The 23545-nt window shown below is 40.3% G+C and overlaps 3 protein-coding genes across 5 annotated transcripts; 1 reads left to right on the top strand and 2 right to left on the bottom strand.

The window, feature by feature from the left end:
* Positions 1-222: 222 nt before the first annotated feature.
* Positions 223-4864, top strand: dbx2 (developing brain homeobox 2). The gene is made up of 4 exons (XM_018684475.2): positions 223-642; positions 1817-1900; positions 3806-3990; positions 4149-4864. Exons 1-4 carry the CDS (start codon positions 375-377, stop codon positions 4338-4340), a joined length of 729 nt encoding a protein of 242 aa, XP_018539991.1. The 5' UTR covers positions 223-374; the 3' UTR covers positions 4341-4864.
* Positions 4865-5242: 378 nt separating this feature from the next.
* On the bottom strand, positions 5243-9190 carry szl (sizzled). Its single transcript, XM_051073257.1, is given in 7 exon segments — positions 5243-5452; positions 5613-5798; positions 5923-6024; positions 6148-6275; positions 8618-8744; positions 8746-8770; positions 8913-9190. Coding segments are annotated over 7 exon segments (1032 nt in total). The 5' UTR covers positions 9167-9190.
* A 3340-nt stretch (positions 9191-12530) lies between these two features.
* On the bottom strand, positions 12531-23140 carry mov10l1 (Mov10 like RISC complex RNA helicase 1). Of its 3 annotated transcripts, none has more exons than XM_018684613.2 (27): positions 23041-23140; positions 22430-22528; positions 22111-22298; positions 21626-21785; positions 21215-21327; positions 20813-20997; positions 20445-20582; positions 19912-20226; positions 19476-19673; positions 19077-19191; positions 18687-18864; positions 18538-18608; positions 18343-18434; positions 18151-18206; positions 17701-17789; positions 17543-17621; positions 17274-17455; positions 16918-17064; positions 16532-16653; positions 16338-16437; positions 15929-16075; positions 15654-15827; positions 15287-15436; positions 14997-15104; positions 13563-13703; positions 13363-13454; positions 12531-12779 (listed from the first exon to the last, which is right to left on the bottom strand). In XM_018684613.2, exons 2-27 carry the CDS (start codon positions 22524-22526, stop codon positions 12764-12766), a joined length of 3453 nt encoding a protein of 1150 aa, XP_018540129.1. In that variant the 5' UTR covers positions 22527-22528; positions 23041-23140; the 3' UTR covers positions 12531-12763. The 3 variants fall into 3 exon arrangements, with proteins under 3 accessions (XP_018540129.1, XP_018540128.1, XP_018540132.1); XM_018684612.2 differs by having other exon boundaries at positions 22815-23122; XM_018684616.2 differs by having other exon boundaries at positions 17716-17789; positions 22815-23122.
* Positions 23141-23545: the final 405 nt, after the last annotated feature.

Raw genomic sequence — 23545 nt, 5'->3', positions numbered from 1 at the left:
CAGAGAAAACTATTTACTACTAGAGAAGACTGTTTGGTGCATGTTAAACTTTGGCCAGCAGTTCATTGTCTCTGGTGTCTATCATTTAATAGGCTAGTTGACATAATGAATGAGCCAGACCCACCTTCTGCCACTCCAGAAAGGACCCCAGCCTTATCTGAATTGAGAAGCACATTAGAGCCTCTCAGCCAATCACGGTACAGCCCTGTAGCAAAGTGTAGGCCCAAAAGAGGAAGAGCAGAGAACTTTTGTTTTCTTCAGAGTTTAATGAAGTTGGCCTGGTCACTCAAGAAGGGATTAAAGGAGAATTTAGTGTCACTGAGCTGTGACTGCTGAAGAGGGAACTCAAGCGTTCAGGTCACTGTGTGAACAGGATGGTCTCAGTTCAGAGCTGCAGCAGGAGGAATATGGCTGGTTCTCCTCCTGCTTTACCAGGCTTCGGGAGCTCGGGAAAGAGTTTTCTCATTGACAATCTGCTTCAGGCATCTTCAGCCCATTCAGAAGGAACAACGGGTACACACCTAAGACATGCAGCATGTGAACATCCGAGGAGAAGCTGGGGCCTTGAGCAGGGAGCCTACCAAAGTCAGGCCCAGAGTCCACAGCAGGTGAAAGACTTGGGACCACTTCTGCCACACTCGGGTAAACAGATTTTTTTTATATACAAGCAGAGTTTTTAAACAAAATCTAATATATTTGGATTATGTCAAGGGTTTTGAATGTGTTAAAGCTACAAGGTCACAATGCTATACTTTATTTCTAACTAAACTGTTATATTGTATTTCTTCTTTCATAACTGGATAAATATTGTCAAGTTTGACAAGTTTCAAACATTTTTAGGCTGGACATCATTCATGGGTCTTAAGTTAAAGTTTGTTAGATTATATGCATCTTTGAGGAATGTTGTAAGAGATGTCATAATTAAGCATGACATGAGTCACTGATACACTGCCATTAATGATTATTTTAAAATTTGTAGCAAAGATTATTTAATCCCCAGTAACTTTTAAACTGTGTAATTTTCCTGTTTTGAGATCTCTGAATTTTCCACCACATACTGTTGTAAACTAACATAGTAAAGAAAAACTCAAAGTCCTCTTTTACATCATAAATTATTAAAAATGCAAGTATAATATAAAATAAATACAAAAATAAGCATAAATACTTTCAAATGTTAATGAAGTTTGATATAAGAGGTTTAAGTGCTTGGCACTGAAGTAAAGATTTTGTGATTGTCTTTTTTAAGTATTGGGTAAAGTGTCATAAATTGTAACAAAATTTTATTTGAAATATAAAAACAAAAAATCTATAACTAGTTAAAATTAACATTCTAATTCACAAATTGATCCAATAATCTCTTGGTCAGAAATAACAATGACTGCACATATTTTGCCATCTTAAGGAAAAGGAAATTGAACTTTTTCAATTAAAGTACTAAAAACAAACAAACTTAATATGCGAACTGTCTAATCACAAAGTGTTCATTGCTATTGCCAAAGTATTATCTAAGCAATTAATTTTCAGACTGGATTAGTAAATTTCTTTCCATCTCTAGGTAGTTTTCAAGCAAAATTTAGCAATTAAATTAATTTAATTATCAAATTTAAAAGTTCAAGGTTCAGTCTGTACATCACCTAAAGCTTAGCACTACTGTTTTCTTTTTATCTATCCTCTTACAGCTGTTAAAATTATGCAAGGTAGGATTCAAAATGCCCTCCGAAATTGGCAGTGATCCAGGTATATTTCCTTGAGGATCATACATGTCACACTTGGCTATCACATGACCACATATGACTGTCCCTATCTTTCTTTGCAGGTGTGCCGAGCAGTGTTTTCTTGCGGAGCCCGCAGTATCTGCTGGCATGCTGCGGTGGGTCCAGCCCCCCTCCTGTCTTCTCCAGTGAGTGTTTTATGCCTCATCAGCAATGCCTCAGCTACTCTCTAAGCATTAGCAGCAGGGTCTCCCATGCTCTCCACAGCTAATTACTGATGCAATGCCAAAGAGCTAATTCTCCGCTCAACTCTGCACAGCTCTATTCATAACCATTCACGGCTGTTCAGGATGGGAAGAGGGGTAGGTTGCAAGGCTTTTAAGAGTCCCTGGGGCCCCCTTTTTTGTACTTGCAAATACAGACTTTTACTAGCGCAAATATGCAGAGCTAATAAACATCTTGTCTTCTGTCATATTAAGATTATAATTACCAGGTGCGGATTGTTACTGCTGCGTAAGGCAGATTGTTTCAAAGCTTAGTACTCCCTCAGCACAGTAATAAGTTTGGTCGTGAATCTCAGCAGTTTCAAGTTTAATTTTCAAGCTGCAGGAAATTTGAAAACATCCAGGAAAGCTGTAATTGCATCTGAAATGTTTAATTTTCCATTGAATTGTACTCTAAATGTTTCATAGGATACAACTGAAGGCTTGTGTAGAGTACTACCATTTTATTGTTCTCTGGTAGCATTAATTAAGACTAGCAGCTGTCTTATTTTGGCATTGTCCTGGAGGAACTGGAAGTTATTAGTTGCTGCATCATATGATGCCTATCAAGAGTTGTGGAAAATGGCACAAATCAGAAAGTCCTCATCTCACAGGTCCCTTGAGTCCTCTTAGTAGGTTGACACTTTCCCACAGTGCCCAGCAACACAACAATGCCAAGTCTGGCCGTGACCAATTGGCACATTCACTCCACCATCCACACGCGACCTCACTGCAATTTTTCACTGCAGCAATGAACTCCGCCAAGCACAAAAAACTTGCCCATTTCTCTGTAGAAGAGGGCTGGGCCAGGAACATCCCCCGGCCATTGTGTGGCTAAAGAGCTTGGTTCGCCGACCCCCCTCCTTTCTCCTGTCCTTCAACTCTCATTCCTGCCCATTGGAGACCTCTTGACTAGGACATAAAGCATTCAATAAGAGTGACTTTTATAGACTTATTCGAGCTCATCTTCACATACAAACTGGCTTCATACCTGCAAGTGAAAAGATTTAGTGTTGGGCCACTGAGCCATCGAGTAATGGCATTTCCACTGAACGGCTCTATTGTTGGTGTCCCACAGGGCTCTATAGTTGGCCCACTAGGATAGACACACACGTTGCCCAGGAATGACCTGGTAATCAGCTATTTAAGTGAAAGCTATTGAGTCCCAATAGAGAAGTGAGAAGCATGTCCAAACCTCTTATATGCTCCCTAGAGGTGGTCTATGTGCAGATTTGTCGTACAGATTAAAAAGGCAACGTTGAATGGATTGGATAAATTGTTCCACTTGACTTTTGTTGTGTGTGCACCTGTGAGTGAAGCAGCGTGGGATTGCTCCTCACAGGTCACCAAATCTCTTTTTTCTCAGTTGAAATGGCTTTCTACTCTCTTTAGTCACCCCCAGTTTGTTAATTTGGGCAAACAGAAAGAGAGGAATTGAAAGTGAGTGATAAAGTGAGTGTGACAAGGCATCATCATGGTTTGAAAAGGCAGGAAATGTGGTAATGATGGTAAAATGTACAGATTGATTGTGTACAGAGTCAGACTTTGTACCTTTATGTTAAATTATCTACAAAATGATCCATAAATTAGCTGTCTGATGTTATTCCCCACACCTCTATATTACCTAGGTTGCTATTTGTTCCCTCTCTATTCACTGTCATGTGAGGCTATACTTTATTTTCTGATTGTAACAACCTACACATGGGGGAGATAGACATATCCACCACTGACAAAAAATTAATGACCTATACAAAAAGCAAGATGTTAGCATTGCAGTATAAGTCAACACACTAACGATATTATTTTTTTGATTTCCCATTTATCTTTCAGAGGGAGCAAATATTCGAATGTGGTCTGCTGATATAAGCCCAAAATCCCGCAGAGGGATCCTTAGGAGGGCTGTGTTCTCCGAAGAACAACGGAAAGAGCTAGAGAAAACTTTTCGGAGACAGAAGTACATCAGCAAGACAGACCGGAACAAACTGGCAGCTGATCTCAGTCTAAAGGAGTCACAGGTAATTGAATGTGAATTACCTAAACATCTGCCTTATGTGTAAGATATCATATACCAAAAAAACAACTATATACTATATACAACTATATATAAAACATATATATATGTTTTATATATGTGTGGACAACACAAAACTGAACTAAAATGCCTCTGCTTTAGGTGAAGATCTGGTTCCAGAATCGCAGAATGAAATGGAGAAACTGTAAGGAGAAGGAGGTACATAATACTCGCTCACCGATGGATGAGCTCATGGCCCAAGGTCTTGCTCAGGAAGAGGAAGAACCATCACAGAATCACACTAATGCAAAAACAGAGAGATCACTGCCACAGAAGAGTGTCAGGGACACATGAGGGGCTATAATGAGTGGAAAGTAAACCAGGGACTTTCTCACCTCCACAAAAGCCTCAAAAAAGGCCACAGTACTGGGGGGGTTGTTTAAAAATATATGGATGGAATACTGTCTGTGAAAACTAACACTGATAATATTAACTTTTCAGTCAATGCATGTAACTCTTTTGATGCATCATAAATATAATTAGGTTCAACTGCTTGGTCAATCCTCTTATTGTGTTTCACTGGCTTCAGTAAGCAGGTTCATGGTCATTACACTGACAAGTCTTTCTAGGAAAGATTCCCACTCTCCGATTGTAATTGCAATCAGTTAAAGGCAAAAATGAGTCATTCATTTACTGCATTTACAAATCAGACTTTCTTTCCGATATTACGTGTTTTGGTAAGCTTTACACTAACACTGCTATTCTCATAATCCAGATTGTTTTTGAAGTCCAGTTTCTTTTGGTATATTTTGTATATATTTTTTCACGATCTTGAATGCATAGATCAGCTGTAAATAAAGTGTTTCAGTGAATCAAGATTTCCACATTGCTTATTCTTGCTGTGTTGGGCTGTCTGAAGCAAAACCCTTACATGTTATTTAACACTCTACTATACACCATCTACTGTTCCTGCAAATATGTAGAGTTGGCACTCCCCATTAATAAGATGATGACCAAAAATGATAATAATGGTTTACTTAATTTTTATTTTTTGACCTTTTAATGTTCAGAAGCAATATTGTTTAATTACCTATCACTATAATACTACAAGAGGCACATAATCCTCTACAGTAAATGCACACAAGGGATGTAAGCACATACAGTAAGAGCATAATATGCAGTTAAAAGCAAATGAGAAACAAAGACTGTTTTCTGGTTCAAAATTTGACTACTACATTACACTGCTTTGCTCACTATTAACAGTCCAGTCCAGGAAGGGTGGTGCATTTCAGGATGCGGAGATAATTTTTGACTTTGTTGGAGTCCCTGCGGAAGCAGTAGAGCAGGTCATGATGGTCCATTGAGTTGAGTTCTCCTCGTTTATAGAAGGAAATAGCAGAAGAGGGTACCAAACCCTCAGGAGAGATGTAACCCACAGTGTTACCAAGCACTCCCAATAGCTTCATCTGAGGTGGACAATAGAAAAATGAACAACACATAATTAATTATGTAAAGCATGTTGACACATACAGTATGTCACAGAAATAAAAATCTAAAAACACTTCACAAACACTGAAAATTTGCTGTGATTCTAATTTATAATTCTATTTTATATTTCTTCCTTACTTTGTCAGCCATTTTTGACACTCCATCCCTCAGCTCATGCACCATATCACTGATCTCCAGTGCCTTGTTGGAGCTGTAGTGGTTGAAGTCTTGATTCTGATCCTGAGACATGCTCCGGTAGAGTTGTGACAGGGGGTCACCCCAGGCCCCCAGCAGCCTCAGAATCACCTCTGTCAGCTGTTCTCGCTGCGCATGAGAATAACTTTAATTCCAGGCACAGAAAAATTGTCTTGATATTATCTTTGACAAGGTGCAGAGACATGACTGCTGTGCATGCATTTGCCACAAATTAACAATATGAACCACTCACTCCCAGTCTTTGTGCATTCTCTTTGTCGTCTGGTGTTAGTATGCCATATGTGTGGCATTTCCGTTTACCTATTAGGTTCTTGCTGGGAAGGAAATATTGCTCCTGCACAGAAAGAAACACATATCACAACTCAACAACTCAAACAAGAATGATTGATGATGAACGAATGGGGCCTGACGGTGATGGATGGTGATGTCAGTATCGGAGTTGAAAAAAAGAACTCACAAACTCAGAATGGAGATCACTGGAGATGCCATGCATTCTTGAAGACTGTTGTATGACCCTGTCGAAGAGATCTGCCAGGGAAGGGACATGGCATCCAGCCTGTCCATAGGCACAGATTGGGGCAGTGCCTACCCTCATAAAAAGCTCCAAGTACATCAGTGTAAGGACAGCAAACCAAACTGAGAAAAAATAATAAGAATTTAGGCCACCAAAAAATTATAACATTACTTTAAAATAACATTTTGTATTTGATGTTGTGTCTTGCCAACTTACCTTTTTTCATGTTTCCCCTCTTGGGCTAGAGCACCAAATGATGAGTAGAGCTCTTTTGCTGTCAGAGTTACTCTTGCGGAGGTTAACTCACACAATGATGACGTTACTGATGAAATAAATTGCTTTCTAGAGGACATCGTGATTTTTTTTTTTTTTTAACGGAATACGCACATCATATGCTTCGCTTAGTTATCTGCTCAGCCAAGAGCAGAAAAAAACAATCCAGGCGGAAAAGATCCTACACACTATAGATTGGCTCAGGCACTTTGTGAATTTACAGTAATGAACATTACTTTACAGTAATAAAAACTTTTATTTTGATTCTGTTTTATTTTGCTTCTTTTCAGTGTATTCAGAAGTAAAATTAGACAAAGCAGATGCAGGCTGTGTAACTGTCCTTATACAACCTTAGGATGATTTAAGTTACCCTTATTACAGTTCCACGTATTTCTCTTGGTTTAGCAGTACAGTCAAAAGTGTGATGAATAACATTATTATGACCCTATATGGAGTAATGCCTCTATGACTTCACTGCTACTCAGTGCTACTCATCTGTCCCCAGGGGAAGGACATGTCCCATGAAACAAACTCATAGAGATAATTAACGTCCAATAAGGAATCTTAAAAGCATTCAGCATTTATTTTAAAGTACAGGACAGCTCATTATGTGTACGGAGTACATCATGAAAATGAACAGTATTGTGAAAAAAGTATTGAATAAGCCCATTGTTCAACAACCACAACTAAAACTGTTTAGCCTGGTAATGACAAGGCTATTCAAATGTAAAGTAAGTGATTTATCTTCTCATTAGTGCTACATAGTACGATCAATACCATATGCATCTATTGTGAATACAGTCATGAGTCATTCTCAACAGCTTCACAGTTTATCCAGAGCCACTTTACACATTATGGAATGACCAGTTTGCAAACACAATGCAAGCGCAATAGAAAACCAGTGCTCTGGTTCTCCTTTAGTGTGCCACCTTGTGGTGAAATGAATGAGCTGCATGAATTTCATTGCGCGTTTGCCACAGGACTCTAAATGGTTAAGCAATATGGTGAACAAAATTGTTTTATCACAAATACCCAACAAGTATCTTTTATAGGGCAAATATTTTATTGTCATCTTTTTCCATGGCATACACATAAAAAAGATGTCATAAATACACCAATAGCTTTAAAGAAAATAGATTCTACAATCAATTTACATTTATCAATACTATGTACAGGTTTGAGTGCATTCTATTACTGTGTGCTATAAGAGCAGAGAAGAGACAGTGAGCTACTGAAGGTAGCAAAGGGTGTTGATGTTCAGCTGAGTCCAGCTCTGTTCCAATATCCATTCAGCTGACTTCACAAATTTTCACACCCAATGCCAAGAAACTCACCATCTCAAAATTCCTCGATTTTGTCTTCAATCATGTGAGGGTTAGGTGTAGAATCATATAAGAAATTCTACACTTTCCAACACTGATTCAGAGCTCTTGTTTTAATATCAAAGTATCAGTCCATTCAACATCTATGGTGCTTCCACTTGCGAGTCGCCACTGCAATGTTTATGTCTTTTTTGTGCCAGGGAAAGAGACGAGTGAGCGCAAGAGTACCGTCAGGCTGCACAGAACCAGTCAGCACATAAAGCTGAGAACGGCCGGGGCGCACAAGGACATTGGCACATCGAAGGTTGATGAGGAGCCATTGCTGGAGTAGGTGCTGGGTGTCATAGGGCAGCAGAGGTCCCTGATGGATAAACTCAACCCTGCCCTCCACCTCAAACTCTGGCTCTCCCATGGGTAGGCGACGACGATGAAGTTTGGCAGTTACAGCTGTGGAGAAGAGAACCAAATTAATCACCTGGGTTGGAGAATTAAATACAATTTAGTGACAGCTCTACAAACATCATTACAAAAATTTCTGAAAGAATTCAGAAACTTACCAAAGTCATGCTGGCAAAAAGCATCCAGTACTGTTTTCATTGCAGGGGCCTCCTCCACTGAAGGACAGCGTTGGCAAGCAGGTTTGGGCAACTCTGTGATAAAAAAGTAAATATAATTTAATATAATTTTAGGGCATGTGCAGTAATTATAGGCAACCCAAAAGAGCAAGCACATGTCTATTTTGCCAAAGGAAAAGCAAGGAGATAAGGAACATAGCATTGTAATAATTAGTCTGTGGTCCTTACCTTTGGCAAAGTGACTAAATTTTGCATGAGGAGAAAGGCACATGTCCTCTTCAGCAGGGAAGCGGTCACAGTCAAGAGCCTCAGGCCATGGGTGACCCTGGCAGGCAAGCACTGGGGCACAGCTGTCCCTCACTGCCACACACTAGACTACGGCAGGGCTGGATAAATCTGAAGGAAAGAATAAGAAAATGTCAAGCAACAAACTTTAAATTCATGTAATAATGATGATATGAATGCTTTACAAATGTATGGACTTGTATGTATTTCAGAGATAAACATAGTAAAAACAATAAATGTAAAATGTCCTTACGTGTCAAGACAGACAGGAGCAATGAGTGAGCAGAGGAAGGCCTGGGCTTGAGGGTGGCAGCCTGTCTGCAACAAGGGCCTCCAGTCCTCTGAACGAGGCACCACCTCGCCTTCCAGGTTGCTGTGGCCCAAGAAGTTGGGCAGTCGCATCTCTGAGTATCCTACATCTTTGCAGACCTTCATCTGGTTGGGAATGGCGACGCAACGAGTGGACTGACCCATGTCAAATGTCATTGAAGGAGATGCCATAGCCATGAGAGCCACAGTGAAGAATACAGCCATACTGACGAGTTCGCAATATCGAGAGAATCCACGAGATAGAAAAATGAGCTTTAAGTGAGGTTGCCTGTTGTCACAAGACTCCTCTGTCCCTGAATGGCTTAATAACTGCTGCTGCTGCCTGCTTTATATACAGCAAGGTCAGCCAGCCCCATCAGTCTGTAAGTCTGTTATCAACTACCTATCAAAGACACAGAGACGATGTGTTTGGAGACAACGGCTTGTTTTGTGATGACTGCAGACAGAGAGGGGGGCATTAAGCAGATGGAGGGTGTGTGTGTGTGTGTGTGGGGTGGTGGTGGTGGTGGGGGCAATGGGCAATCACAGCCCAGCTTTCACTGAGTCACAGAGGGTTGAATCTGCTTCATTAGCATTTATAGTCTAGGAGGTAGGAAAAATAATGTGGACACCTCATGCAAAAGTTAAAAACTATAACTCTTGGTGTTTAAAGTGACAATATGTGGCTGACAAGTAATGCTACTTGGCATGCAATATTTGCAGCGTTTGCAACAGTGACACATTTACCTGAAAAAGGAATGATGTGCTAGTTATTTTTTTCCACTCCCTACATCATAAAAAAATAAATAAGTACTTCTTTTCCACTGGCTGATATGTTAAACACAACCAAATCCATCTCTAAAAGTTCCTTTAGAGAGAAATCTGAGGTTTTTGCAGACAGACAGGCAGTCTCCCTCATATTGCTGGTCTCTTTCATGTGTTCCTGCTTCCTAATTGGAGGGTTTTCTTGGCAGAGCCTCCAGTTCTCATTAGCAAAGTGGTGTCTCTTCTGCTCACCTGGCTTTGATCTGCCAATAACACAAACTCAGATCCACGTGCAAAATGCTATTAGCCCTCCTCTTTTGCTCATCTCTTCAATGCAACAGTAGCAAAGAAATTTCTGCATCTGCTACTGTACACAGGTCTCATAGAAAATGCCAACATCTGTCTTATACAGTTTAAAATGAGTATATGCAATTTAAGCATGATGTTTTCCTAAGAACATAAAGACATTTAATGAGGATCTGTCCTGTGAACTGAAAAATCTCTATTTTGATGCAGCAGATATAAGTATTTTATGTGCTTTATTTGGATGTTATCTAATACTATACATAACCAGAGCAACATGCAACACCTATACATTCAGTCCTGACATGCCAACATCCCATTCAAGAGATCAGAGATCTTGTCCTAAGATGCAGACCAGGGGCAGAGACAAGTGCTAATTTGTCTTGTTCTCTCTGTCTCGTGTATTTAGGCCTCTTAATCCAACAACCCAGCTACATTACAGCATCATCGTATTTGTTTGGATGTCGTCTGTCTCCAGATTAAGATGTATATCTGGGGTTGATGCCTCTGGGCCTTTCCCCTCATGAATCAGAGGTCTCTATCCCACCCAGCCTGTCATGGTCATTGTGGCTTCAGACATGCCATAGTAAAGGTCTATTCTGATTGGCCCTACTCCCACTTCTGTGACTGTATACCAGCCCTGTCTGCTGCCAGAGCCCTCCATCATCCCCAGCTTAGCCAATTTTTACAGCCTGATCTGATGAGTGGAGGCTGGTTCCAGTTCGGGTAGACGAGTACAGCCCATAAGAGGGGACTAACTGGGCAATTAGAGTCACAGACCAATTTGGGAGAACAATAGGTCCACACATTTAACAAGCTCCCCCTGCCAGGAGCCCAGCAGGGGTCTGTTGTTGGGCCTAATGGCTGCCCTGTAGACACTGTGTCTGTCTTGGTAATGTGTTGCCTGCCCCTGCCTCCAGTTAATGAGAAGGTGAGTACGAGCTGAATAGATGGGCACCTGTCTGTCAAACAGACCTCCAGCAGACGCTCTAGCCAAAATAATACTTGGCTAGTAAAAGGTAGATGAAAATCTTTTTTTTTAAAAGCCCAAACAAAGTCAACAATCTATCTTAGAAGGTATCTTAATTCAGGTATTGGCATCTTTGCTATTGCACAACATCCTGCTCCAATTCACATACACGTGGACAAACGCACCAACATTAAAATTACAACATTGTCAGTCTGTCTTTGCACCACAAAAATAACACATTAACCTTCATAGTTTTTATTTCATTTCAGAAAGAGGTCCCTCTGGCTGTAGGATTGAGGCATATTTTGAGGTAACTGCAGATAAAATAACTAGTCTTACTATATTCTATGTGTGATGACTGGTATGTATAAGTTTACTAATAAGAAATTTTTTTAGGCATAGTTACTCTTACAGGGAAAATCCATTCTAAAACACAAGTTATTTCTACAATATTGCAGAGCTCAGTTTTAAATTGTGAATTTAAAAAAGTCTCTTCTTAACCTGACCAGCAGAGAAGCAAGACTGTTTAGAAACAAATCTTATCTCCATAAAATGTTGAAACAAACAACTCATCACTAACAGCACACTATGGAAGGAATGTGAGGGCTATTTCTGGTTCAAAATAATGAATTTTTAAAGGGATATCTCAAATATTCTGAGAGCAGAGTCAGTCACAACAGTACTACTTTAAAATGTATCATCTGAAGACCTTAAAATTTGTGCTCCAGTATCCAACTAGGAAACATGTCAGTTTCTAGATTAAGTTATTGTACAAAATAATTTCTGTGGCCCACACTTAATGGCATGTAAATTCAATTTGGGTTGTTTGTCCTTCTACAGTACAGTATCCACTGGCAGAATGGGACAGCAGAACAAACACCTGAGACATACATCAAAGACAAAAGTGTGATTGGGAAGGGGGGGCTGGGTGTCTGAGCTGGGCTCCCTTGCAGCACAGCAAACTCAGATAAAAGCTGTCTCCTCCCTGCACGTAAGAGACTCATTAACTTAAGAGATTGAACCCCCATTTGCCTCTTTTTTTTTGCCCCCCCCCCCCTCCTCCTCCTCCTCCTCCTCCCCCCTCTCCATCCTGCTGGGCTCCAGTAGGACTGACAGTCCTTGTGCAGACTGTCAGTAGCACTCAATTGTCACATCCAGTCTCCGGGCCTTATGGGCAGACGCTGCCACGCCGAGGTGTGCAGACAACTGGCCCCTGGTAACTGCAGACATCTGTAGATCGACTCAGTATGCTAAACCAGGGTAATGCACTCAACATATAAAAAGTTTAAGTGTCGTCTTGTATCTAATTTCTATTTCTCAACGAAGAGCCCACTCTAAAGCACCGGAAATTCTGCTGTTAAAAATCAGGCCAATGCCAATCAAATCATTTTACAAGCATTATTGTGCAGTCTTGGCAAATGACCACAGTGGAACTGCTATGACGCAGTTAACAATAATTTACCAATAATCTGTGACTGCTTAATTGGAAAATCTTACGCACAGTCAAGCACATCATCTTAATAATCAAAGGACAGAGAACTAATTCTGCAGTGTACACGAGCATCATCTTTATTTCTATCCTGGGGAGGAACTCCGTTTGGCTTTCTCAGGAACAAGAAATTTCTCACTTCACTTTGCAAAGAGTCAACAGAGAGACAAGCTGAGGAAATGTGAAGGGAAAAAAACTTAAAAGAGTCAAGGTTGATGGAGCTGCGGCACAACATCCATGATAACATCATCTTCTAACACATGCTCCTTTACTCCTCTGAAACTCTGTGGAAGAAAAAAAGAGGTGGGTTACTGTCAAAAACTGATTGAGGCTGTTAATATTCTTGGTTGTTAATTTTTAGTTCCTTGTGCATTTTCAGTCACATTAAGTCTGCTCCAAATTACTTGGATTACATGTCCTGTATAGCCTTATATCATACACTTCGTAGCAGCTGTAACTCTTACACCGGTAAAATCTACTGCAATTCAATACAACAGCTCTGCTATAAATTCCTTGACAAGGACTATAAAGTTCAATTTTTTATGACATTGTCAGAAATGTGCAAGTCAAATATCATTAAAGATGGTGTTGTACTTTACACTTATTGAGAGGTGTTTATAATGTTTTAAATATATCTGAATCTAAGGCAGCCCAGTAAAACACCACCATTACCTTTGACCTTAATGCTGAGACATATAACAACTGACAGTGTCAAAAAAAACAGGAATCAGGCATCATAAAAGGAAACTTTATGGAGGAACAGTTGTTTTGGATTGCATTAGATTGTACAGGTGTACCAAATAAAGTGACCACTAGATGTAAATATCCATTATGAATAAAGACCATATGGCTGATCAGTTTACATACATCTGAGAGTCTCTTAAGGAGGGAGGGGGGTCACAGCCTAGATATGCCCCATTGATGAAACAGTACTGCAGTAGAGCCCTGAAGCATGAATCCTGGAAAGAAATTAAAACATTAGGTAGGCAGGATGTATTGTATAACACACTTGAATCAATAAAAACATACTTTATAAGAGCTAGGATCAAAAGTGTTTTGTCACTTACCCTGATGAGAATGTGAGGGTTTCCAACAATGACGAGCAGGGCTTTTGGACGAGTGATGGCCACGTTGAAGCGTTTGGGGTTGGCTAAAAAGCCGAGCGCACTCTGCAAATCACCACTCTGTACCAATTCATTAGAGCGCACCTATATTATGAGAGAGTGAATAAAGGGAATAAACTATGGGAAGGTTATAATTGATGTTTGTGCTCCATGGACTCTCTCTTAATTTGAAATGGATGATAAGGGATATTGTAAAGTCTTTATTGTAACAAAAGTGTTACATTGAAGTTTTTATTTCTTTATTGCAACCCTAATGTGTAATTTTATGTTACTGCATTATAAAATGCATTTATTTTAACTGAAGACATTCAAAATGCTACTGTATTGTTGGTTTACCTCACAAATTCTAATCACTGATGACCATAATGTCAAGGTTCTCTTTATATATATATATATATATATATATATATATATATATATATATATATATATATATATATATATAACACACACACACACACACACACACACACAGACTCCTATGTAAAAGTGCCAGATTTTGATGTGATGCAAAGTGTGCTACTTTTTACAGTCTTCTCTGCCAAGAAGAGAATGGAGAGAAGAGAGAATAAAGAATAAGATAAGATAATCCTTTATTAGTCCCACAATGGGGAAATTCTCAAAAACTAGCAGTGGTCCATATAGTTCAGGCATCTCAGCAGCTAACCTCAAACCTAAGACATTAATTACCATTCAGCGTACAAATAAAGACTGTTATGATAAATAGGAGCTGTTTTGTTACTAAGTTAATATCCGTTTTTCATAAATACATCATTTAGAAATGATCCCCTTTTTAATCTTCTTTTAAATGCCTGGATGAAATTTTAATGCATGTGAACATCCTGCTCACATATCATTTGACTGTGAGTGGGAAAAAACACAGCAATGATTGCTATCTTGCCTGCCTTTACCCTCACAGTCAACAGACCCCAGCAGACCCAAGCCCTATTTAGCATTTTTTACAAGATTTGAAGAGGAGTATTGGCATATGCTAAATCAAATCAACACAGTGAAACATCACAACACTTTGGGATTTGCTAGAGGACAACTGAAGTCATTCCTCAAACTCTACACAGGCTGGATGAATTGACAGACAAAATGCAAGCTGTGAATAAGGAAAATGAATGAAAATAAAAAGTGAAAAAAATTGCAGTTACAAACATACCTATAACTGATATTAGTACAAAAATGTCTGGACATAGCCAGAAAAATTTAATTCAGATGGAATTTTGATACACATCACCACTAATGTGTTGTACAGAACCTGCACTTGATTAAAGTTGATTCCATCCAAATCAGTAATGGACCTCTAATTTAGAAGAAAGCATATTCTGATGTTTGTCACCTCAGAATGACCTAAATTCTGTTTTTGCCTACCGTAGATATGATGATGACCAGGAACTCTTGTCCTTGAAACTCCTCCACAGAGCCAACTTTGATGTCAGACAGGCCAACTTTACCCAGCAGCACTCGAATCTTCTCACACTGTAGAGTGATATAAAACAAGGACATTTCAGGGTCTACACAGACCACTGAGAAGCAGAAAAGCCATTTAAGCTGCACTGGAGCTGAATTCGAAATTGTAATGAATTTGTCTTTTTTTTGTTTGTTTTTGCTTTAAATAAAAAAGATGAAGATTCACTCCCAACTATTCTGTGCAGTCTTACTTGTTTCTTGTAGGGGGCTATGATGCCAATCTCAGAGGAATCCACAGGGTTGTAGAGCTTCTTGGCCAGCTGGCAGCAGTAGAGCATCACCTGCACAGCCTCTGCTGGGTTGAACCATGATGGGTTGTTACCTTCCCTCATTTCTGTGCCCTACAGCAGAGCAAAATTACTGCAGGAGCTCAATATCCCAGTAACCTGAATTAACATTATAATCCTAACAAATATTAGATGTGATTAGAGTGTATAGATGCAACTATTAAACTGGTAACTCAGTGTAGAGGCATACTCAATCTATGAGAAAGAATAGGCTATTCTACAGTAGATTAGACTTGCAAAAGTGCAGATATATTTCTGTAGTCTTCATTACCCGGACACCATGAAAGAGGAGAGGGAAGCCTTTTTTGGGCAGGTTTTTCCACTGGCAGAGGGAGTCCACTATGGCCGTGGGGGCCTTAAAACACAGTTCCCCCTGGTAAAAGAGCTTGGAAGGCAGCATGAGCAAGGCTTCATGAGAACGGTAGTTGTAGATCAGCTTAGTCACCTGTAGTAATAAAAAAGCAGGTTCCTTATGCATACAGTGCATACAGGTGTTCTCCAAGACACAATTATCACACAATAGATTTTTGAATGCAGTGCACAAACCAGCTTAGGGTTGTATCCCCAGTCCTGTCTGGAGTACAGAGGGTTTGCCATCAGCCTCTCCAACAAAGACAACCCCAGGCCAAAGGCAGCAGCCAGTTTGGACTTCACTACTGGGCCCAACTGGCATGGGTCACCAGCCAACACTATCTAAGCAGGCAAGGGCACATATAAAAGTTATTCTTAATAAAGAAAGCTCAAACATGTCATCAGTGATCAGTAAGGTTCATTGTTTTCTGTTTTAATCAAGCTTTTTGCTAAAATCATCCACAATTTTTTTAAGAGGAGTTGCTTAAAAGTCATGTGTAATCCAAATATGATATCAACTGTGCTGTACTGTACACAAGACAAAAGGCACTGGATACTGGACTTTAAGGTCTGAATATAGTCAGTGTGCATAATTTGTACTGACCTGTCCATCTCTCTCTGATACAAGGCTCACAGGGATCAGGGACTCTGGCTCAGTGGCCTGGCCAGCTTCATCCAAAAACACATGGGTAAAATGTCCCACCCTGAGTAAAAACAAAATCACAGTTAATAAACTGAGTCTAAAAATGGGAGAAAATTTTAATCTTTATCCACTACCCACTGCAGCCCAGTCCTTACGGTAGCCCTATATTGTGGAACATGCCAGCACTGGAGCAGGTGCTGACCACGATCCTGTGAAAAGAGGCGTGACGGATGTCCTCTCCTGACCTCGAGTACTGTCTCAGCACTTCTGGGATTGACTAAGGAGAAACACAGTCACAATTTTAGATGACAAAGCAAAGTACTAAAGGTAGATGCATGCAGAGCATGTTACCACAACCTCATCTATTATTTAAAAAGGATTACTGACAACTGTACCGCCCAACCAGCTGGCAATGGCATCTGCACAGACCTTACTGCACACCACAACGTGCATATTTTCCCTTTGATTATACATAATGTGACCCACGTTCCTGTATACTGTAAAATGCAGTGAATTTTGTTTCCAAGCTACTGATCAGTACCTCGCCCTGCCTACAAGATGCGTTGACGCGGGCCAAACTTGCGGCATGCAGGAAGCCACTGTCATGCAGGCGGAGGCAGATGAGATCAGCGGCACTGTTGGAGGGAGTACATACGAGTACCCGACTACTGGGAAGAAAGTGGTAAACCTGGAGGTTGAAAGACTTTATGAGTCACTCAAGCAGGGGACCAGAATAGGAAGAAAGCTGGACAGGCACACATATTTTCAGACTGGTTTTTGGATTTATCAACTTGGCCATTATTATTAATATACACATTATCACCAAATTCAGAGTTTTTTTCTAAATCACATGGTTAGAAGCTAGGAGTATATTCTTTAGTGCTTGTCTGTATGCACCTGTAGTATGGCCTCTATGAGGGTGACTGTCTTTCCAGTGCCTGGAGGTCCAAACAACACATAAGGAGTCGGCCGGCACTCTCCTGCCAGGATCCTCTTCACTGCCTCTCTCTGAGGTGGGTTCAGGTTGGGGTTAAAGAAGTGCCCTTTGCCAGGGATGGGTTTGGATGTCAGTGTACCATCTACAGGCAAATACACATTTGTTATTGATGTTTGCAGTGTTATCGGATATGTAAGGCCAAAGCTGAAATAAACAGAAAATCAAGTACCTGTACTTTTAGTCTGTGTGGCCTTTGACTTCATGTCGATGGAAATGTTTGAAACCTTTCCATTTTCCATGGCTGCACCCTGGTTTTCAGATGCAGTTACACTTAATCAAAAACTAAACTAACCAGACATTAAAGTCTTTTATTATTCTTTCTTTCACCTCATTGTCCTCTACCGTTTTGTTTTGGCCATCTATCCATTCTCCTGTCCACTGTGGGGTCTGAGGAGTCACTCTAGAGGGGAAGAGAACTGCACAACAATGACAAAATTACAACAGTTTAGAGAGGTAAGATATAAACAGCACCCTCTGGAGCCAGTTTTGTGTCACTGTCAATGAGAGTCCTCTCATTAAAGGATGGTTTATCACATTGTTTTGCTGCTGAAATAAAGAGCACCAGATGTACACTTCATTCTTAAGAGTTTAAGCTCTAATAGAATTAGCTGATTATCAACAAATACACAATATTTATAAGGAATGGACTATATTAAACACATTGTTTTTTATTAACTTTTATATAATTTCAGAATTGACTCATTTGATTATCTGTATACTGTTCTGTATACACATGCTGTAAAGACTTGAAGCAATTCAAATAAAGCTTCAGCTTACTCTCGCCAAACTGTTTCGCCTGGTCAAGTGCACAGTGACACCGCCTCATCGTTGTTCTGAAAATGCAAGCAGTCAAAATATTGAAATTACTAACAAATTAAATTAGATCAACAATGACACATTATGGCTGGTTGAAATATAAAAGCACTATTGAAACAATTTAAGATGATATTAAGATTTGATTTTTCTCACCTGTTGAAAGAGAACTCCACATCAAGTGGCTCTCCGAGGTAGCTACGCTGAAACTCTGAGTTCACTCTCAAACTCACATCCTCATCATTGATCTGTGTCAAAACAGAGAATCAGATTAAATCTTAATGCAAGAACCATTTATGTTTGATTAGGCAGAACATAGAAGATGCTTCAAAGTATTAAATATATCTGTACCTCTGTGACATAACTAACATATTCCATTATCACACCGTCACACCGTGGTTTCTTCAACACTATTCTGTCACCTGTAGAGAAAGCTTGTCAAGACTTCTATTAAGATGAATGTCTGCAATAACGAGGACAGATATCTGAGGCCACCTCACCTATATTGAGACTGGGTCTGCCCTCAGCTAACCCAAGGACCTCTAAGTGCAGGTAAACAGCTCCCTTTCTGAGAAGGGCACCATTTATTGTGAATTCTCTCAGTTCCCTCTCTGCATGAAGCTCTTCCAGCCAGAGAAGGGCTGAGAAGCGTGAATGCATGTTGGACGGTGACAGCACCTAGGCAAACAGACACAGTAGGAGAAGGGAAATGTAATATTTCAATTTCCTGGAGGAAATTTTGATTTGTCTCTTTCCCTCCCTAAGGATGAGGTAAAACACAGAACAGGAGCCCTCAAAACCAAGTTTGTGCCAACCTATATCCTCTAAATAGACCCAGAGCTTTACTCCTTTGTTATGATGTAAGCTAATCTGATCATGAGCATGCTCACCTCTCCTAGGCAAGGCTGAACCACCAACACATCGCTCTGTGCCTCCACACAATCTTTTAGAGCCTGGGGCACTGGGTAGTTCGGTAGAAAGTTTGGTAGCCGCCGCTTAGTTAGCCTGGAGGTGGAAAAGGTAGCGTAAAAGAAGAGGTGATAACAGCCTGCGTTTCAGAGACACACACAAGTCAATCAAACTAAAAAAAAATATTATCTCATTTTTTAAAATACTGACAAATGCAAAGAAACACCTGGCATGCAAAAAGAGAATATTAATTTAAACTATAATTCACATATGTAAAAAAAAACACACAGGGTCTGTAACAAATTTGGCTGACAAGTAAACAACACATTTCAAGCTCAGTGCTCTTCCTCAGGTATCAATGGAATCAGCTGATTTGATACCTTGGTTGCTCTTTTGGAGCAGAGACAGTGATCACGTGAGTAGATATTACTGGGACCGGACAGGCATCACAGGGAGTGTAGGGCACAGAGGGCTGCAGCAGATTCTCCTCCTCACTGCCCACTGTGACATCCAGGCGCCTCCCAATGGTGAAAGAAGAGAAGTGCAGCAACAGCAGCTCGGCACAGCTTCCCAGGCTCCTGAGCAAATTTCCCACACATAGAATTCAGCTGTTCAGACAACATACTAACAAGTGCCTCACAGAGACACTTGACACCTCAGTAGGTAGAACTCATTTTATATGGCAAGACAGCAGGCCCCAACAGAAATGATGCCAGAAACTTCAAATTCTACATTCATCTTTTTGATCGATTACGCCTACAACTGCCTCTGTTATTTATACTACTGCCACTACAAGAATTTTGTAAAGTAACTTACTTTGCTTGGCAGGCTACAACAACAGACAGTCTCTCTCCTGGTGGAATATCCAGCTCTGTTTCCTCCCTCCTTACACCAGGGGAATGGATATTCTCCTTCAGCACTTCACCGTTTTCTCTGTCTATCTCTTTTGCATTGCAGACTTGTTTTTCAGAAGAGTCAAGAGTAGACCCAGACTCTGAGCTATTTTCTTGCAAAGGCTGTTTCTGTGTCAGTGGTGCAGACCTTTTGACAGTAACCAGGCTGAACTGTTCTTCTGAATCCCAGCCAGCAAAGTCACAGTATTTCAACATGTGGGTCTCTGAACCTTTATTTCTGTTATGACAGAAAGATGAAGGTTATGCATTACAGTATGTTGTGCTAAATTGCTCTGTAAAAGATATTCATTATCCCACTAATTTCTCTCTGCTATACATCTTTCTTCCAAAAGATGTACAGCACCACAAGTTTTAATGAAAGTTGCCAAGATTAAACAAACACTCTTAATTTTACACACAGAATGTGAATATTTTCTTGCTTCTTTGTTCACTCACTGTATCCAGAGCACCAGTTCTCGTCTCTCCCCAATCATTACATCCCCAAACTGTCCATAGTCTGTTACATCCAGCTCTCCTTTGTTTTCCAAGATGCTCTGGAGATCAGTCTCTGGGAGAGGTGTAGAAGAAGTCACACTGCAACAAGAATAATTTTAAAAAGCCATCAAATTACTAATCTGTATCACCCACATCAAAATTTGAGCAAACATAGAAAACTGAACACCATTTGAAGACATCACACTAGGAATCCGTCACAGGCATTTTTTTCACTTTCAGACATTTCATAAACCAAAGGATTAATTAAAAGAAAAAGTTTAGTATTTGTAGTCCTATAAAGATACAAGTCCAAACACCATGGCCAATACCTCTGACAGGGTGCCATGCAAAGGGCCCTCCAGCTGTAGAAAGATTGACTGCTTTCCACCATTACCAGGTTGACCAGGTGCCCTGGCAAAGGCTGGTAGTGGGCAGGCAGCAGCAGAGAGCTGAGGCTGAAGAACACACTGTCCTCCACCACTCCAATATTACCATACACACTGGTCACACACACCTGGGGGCAGGGGATCATTCAAAGGAGGTGAAAGGAATGAAATAAGTCTTCAGATTTATAACTCGGTTTTAATCTTGTTCATTTGGATCAGCACAACATGAAGTAGCACTGAAGTATTAACACTTCATCAAAATCAATCCCCTTTACAATTGAAGCAATAAAAAGCACTAAAGTCTAATGAGTAGGTATAGCCTAAAACTTTTAATGATGCAATTACCTGGTCTAGGCGACAATACCGTAAAGGGGCCACAGAATGCGCCTGGGTGGTCCACTGGGTGGGATTGATAAAATATTTTGCTTGGACCCAGTCACCTTTCATTGGCTCATAACCTAAGAGAAAGGACAGAAAATACACTAAGTGTGCCAGCGGGCAAGGAAGTTAACATCAGCCTTCAGCCAAGTGGTTGTAAATTTTGGTGTGGCTGTGAGTTTGTCTAATCCACTCTCAGTCCGTGAGCTAACCAAACATCAACTGTAAAAATATAGGTGGCTCTTAAATCAGACAAAAAATGCTGTCTGGGTCTCAATGGCTACTGTGGTTGTATGCAACAGAGTAAGTTTATGCAAAGCTTCATGGGGGTCAAGAGGCTCATGATTTTAGTGTGTGAAGTACAGTGAATAGGGGTACCTTCCCAAAGACTGTAGCGTGGGAAGTATGTGGTCTGGTTTATGTAGCCGCCATTTCCATCAAATGATGTGACTGTGCCAATGAGAGGCCGCAGCTGCATAGTGTCAGCTTCTAGGGAGGTTCTTCCTCCATCCTCCCAAGCGTCTGCACTCTTCTCCACCTAAATGACAGGATTAAATGGTCTGTGTCTGACAAGGCTCACTATGAATACATTTTTTTTTCTTACTGAAACACTGTATGTAGTGGGAACAATGAATAAGCACTAGGTTAAATTCACATAGGGCTCAGTCAACTCTTGCTACAGTCAACTCTGAACAAGACAGCAAAAGAGGTACATCACCATTAGGATTCTGGCACTTGATAAACAGGGTTCATATATAAGAAATTTATCACAGTAAAAAAAAACACAACTTAAGAGACACATTGTGAACATAACTCCTATGTTGTTTGCAAGTTAATGCTTTAACTAAGAACAGGTTACTTACCCTTAAAGCTTTCCATCCCCCTTGGACACTATCTCTTACTGCTAAGCAGTTCACCAGGTCCCCTTCTTTCAGTGGCATCCCGCCCAACACCTCTCCGCTGGTGAAGTAGACTGTATCGTCTATCATGCCATAGTCTAGGCACAGCTGGGTCACCACACTGCCCCGCAGGTGGCGAATATCCTCCATGGCTGACCACAAAAAGAAATATGGCCCAAAACGGCATGGCATCAAATCTGTGTGTTGGTACTGCCATGGTTTAGACATGGCCTTAATCTAGTGAACTTCACCTGGATAAACTTCGTAGAAAAATTACATTTACCTGTTGTACCGGAGAAAGCACCGTTTCTATCCACCTCTACAGTCCTCCACAACGGAGATATCAGTTTTGACAACATAGACCGCACGGCAGTAAGCATTTCTGTGAAGTGATAAAACCGCTAAAGGATAAAACCGTTTTTAAATCATGGCAACTCATTTATCTCAGATGCTATTATTAGCCGCATATTGGCTAGTGGTTATACCGTGCAGGCTAACACGTCCAGACCAAACATAAAAAGCTATAATTTAATGTATAGAAACTAATTTCTCCACTTAACCAAGTTCGCAAAACAGTTGGTTTGAAGCCACTGACGCATTAGCTGGAAAAAGATGCCATTTTACCGGTGTATTTTACACATTCAAAGCTAATGTTAGCTAAAAGTTACCTTAGCTGTAGCGCAAAGGGCGGCGTGTAGATGCGAGTAATTAAAATATTATTTAACTAACAAAGGACAGGTGAAGCTGTTTTAAAATCACCGTTCTCAACACAAAATATTAAACCACAATAGAGACGTTATAGGGACTTTAACTACAGTTCACGTGTTGGGGATCGAGCCCTTTTTGCACTTTCAGCTCCGGAACATGAAGCGCTTCGCGGGCACACGTACGTACGCGGGAGCGCCAGGGCATGGTTGTGACGAAGAGCAGTGTTACGCGAAATTCGGCGAACCTACCAAACGTTTACTATGTCACCCATAATGCACCGCCAAACCAACTAAGCCAAACCATTTAGCACTGTAGGGGGGTTGAGTAAGGTAAATGTACCTCAAAATTTAAAATGTGATGTGAAAGTTTATAAAATTGTATGTTTTAGTGGTCAATTCTTATAAAGGTTGTAGTCGAAGGCCTAAAAGTATTAGTCAGAGAGTAATAATGACAAAGTCACCCTAAAGAAGATCAAACCCAATGGTGTTTTCCAAGACATGAAAAGTAGGCAATAACGTCACTGAGGTGCTATCACATTTTTTAAAATGCTGATTAACTCTAAATACCTTATTCACATTCTAATAATGACTGTTGGTAACAGTCACTCTTTTTGTTCATGTCAAGTTTCTTGAAATATTGATCAGATAAAAATCAATAAACAATTTTGAGTCATTTTCTCATTTGCCATACT

The sequence above is a fragment of the Lates calcarifer genome, linkage group LG10 (genome assembly GCF_001640805.2).
Source record: "Lates calcarifer isolate ASB-BC8 linkage group LG10, TLL_Latcal_v3, whole genome shotgun sequence".
Taxonomy (NCBI): domain Eukaryota; kingdom Metazoa; phylum Chordata; class Actinopteri; family Centropomidae; genus Lates; species Lates calcarifer.
Note: the sequence above shows the minus strand (reverse complement) of the source record. Positions and strands in the feature narration are given on the sequence as shown.

Bases quoted from the DNA above. Each gene is read 5' to 3' on its own strand.
- dbx2 (XM_018684475.2), top strand. From the start codon at position 375: ATGGTCTCAGTTCAGAGCTGCAGCAGGAGGAATATGGCTGGTTCTCCT. The intron at 643-1,816 runs GTAAACAGATTT...CTTTCTTTGCAG, and splicing joins ACCACTTCTGCCACACTCGG to GTGTGCCGAGCAGTGTTTTC. The intron at 1,901-3,805 runs GTGAGTGTTTTA...TTTATCTTTCAG, and splicing joins CCCCCCTCCTGTCTTCTCCA to AGGGAGCAAATATTCGAATG.
- mov10l1 (XM_018684613.2), bottom strand. From the start codon at position 22,526: ATGCTTACTGCCGTGCGGTCTATGTTGTCAAAACTGATATCTCCGTTG. The intron at 21,328-21,625 runs GTACCCCTATTC...CCTTTCTCTTAG, and splicing joins ACGCTACAGTCTTTGGGAAG to GTTATGAGCCAATGAAAGGT. The intron at 13,704-14,996 runs GTAGGCAAAAAC...CTCATAATATAG, and splicing joins TGGTCATCATCATATCTACG to GTGCGCTCTAATGAATTGGT.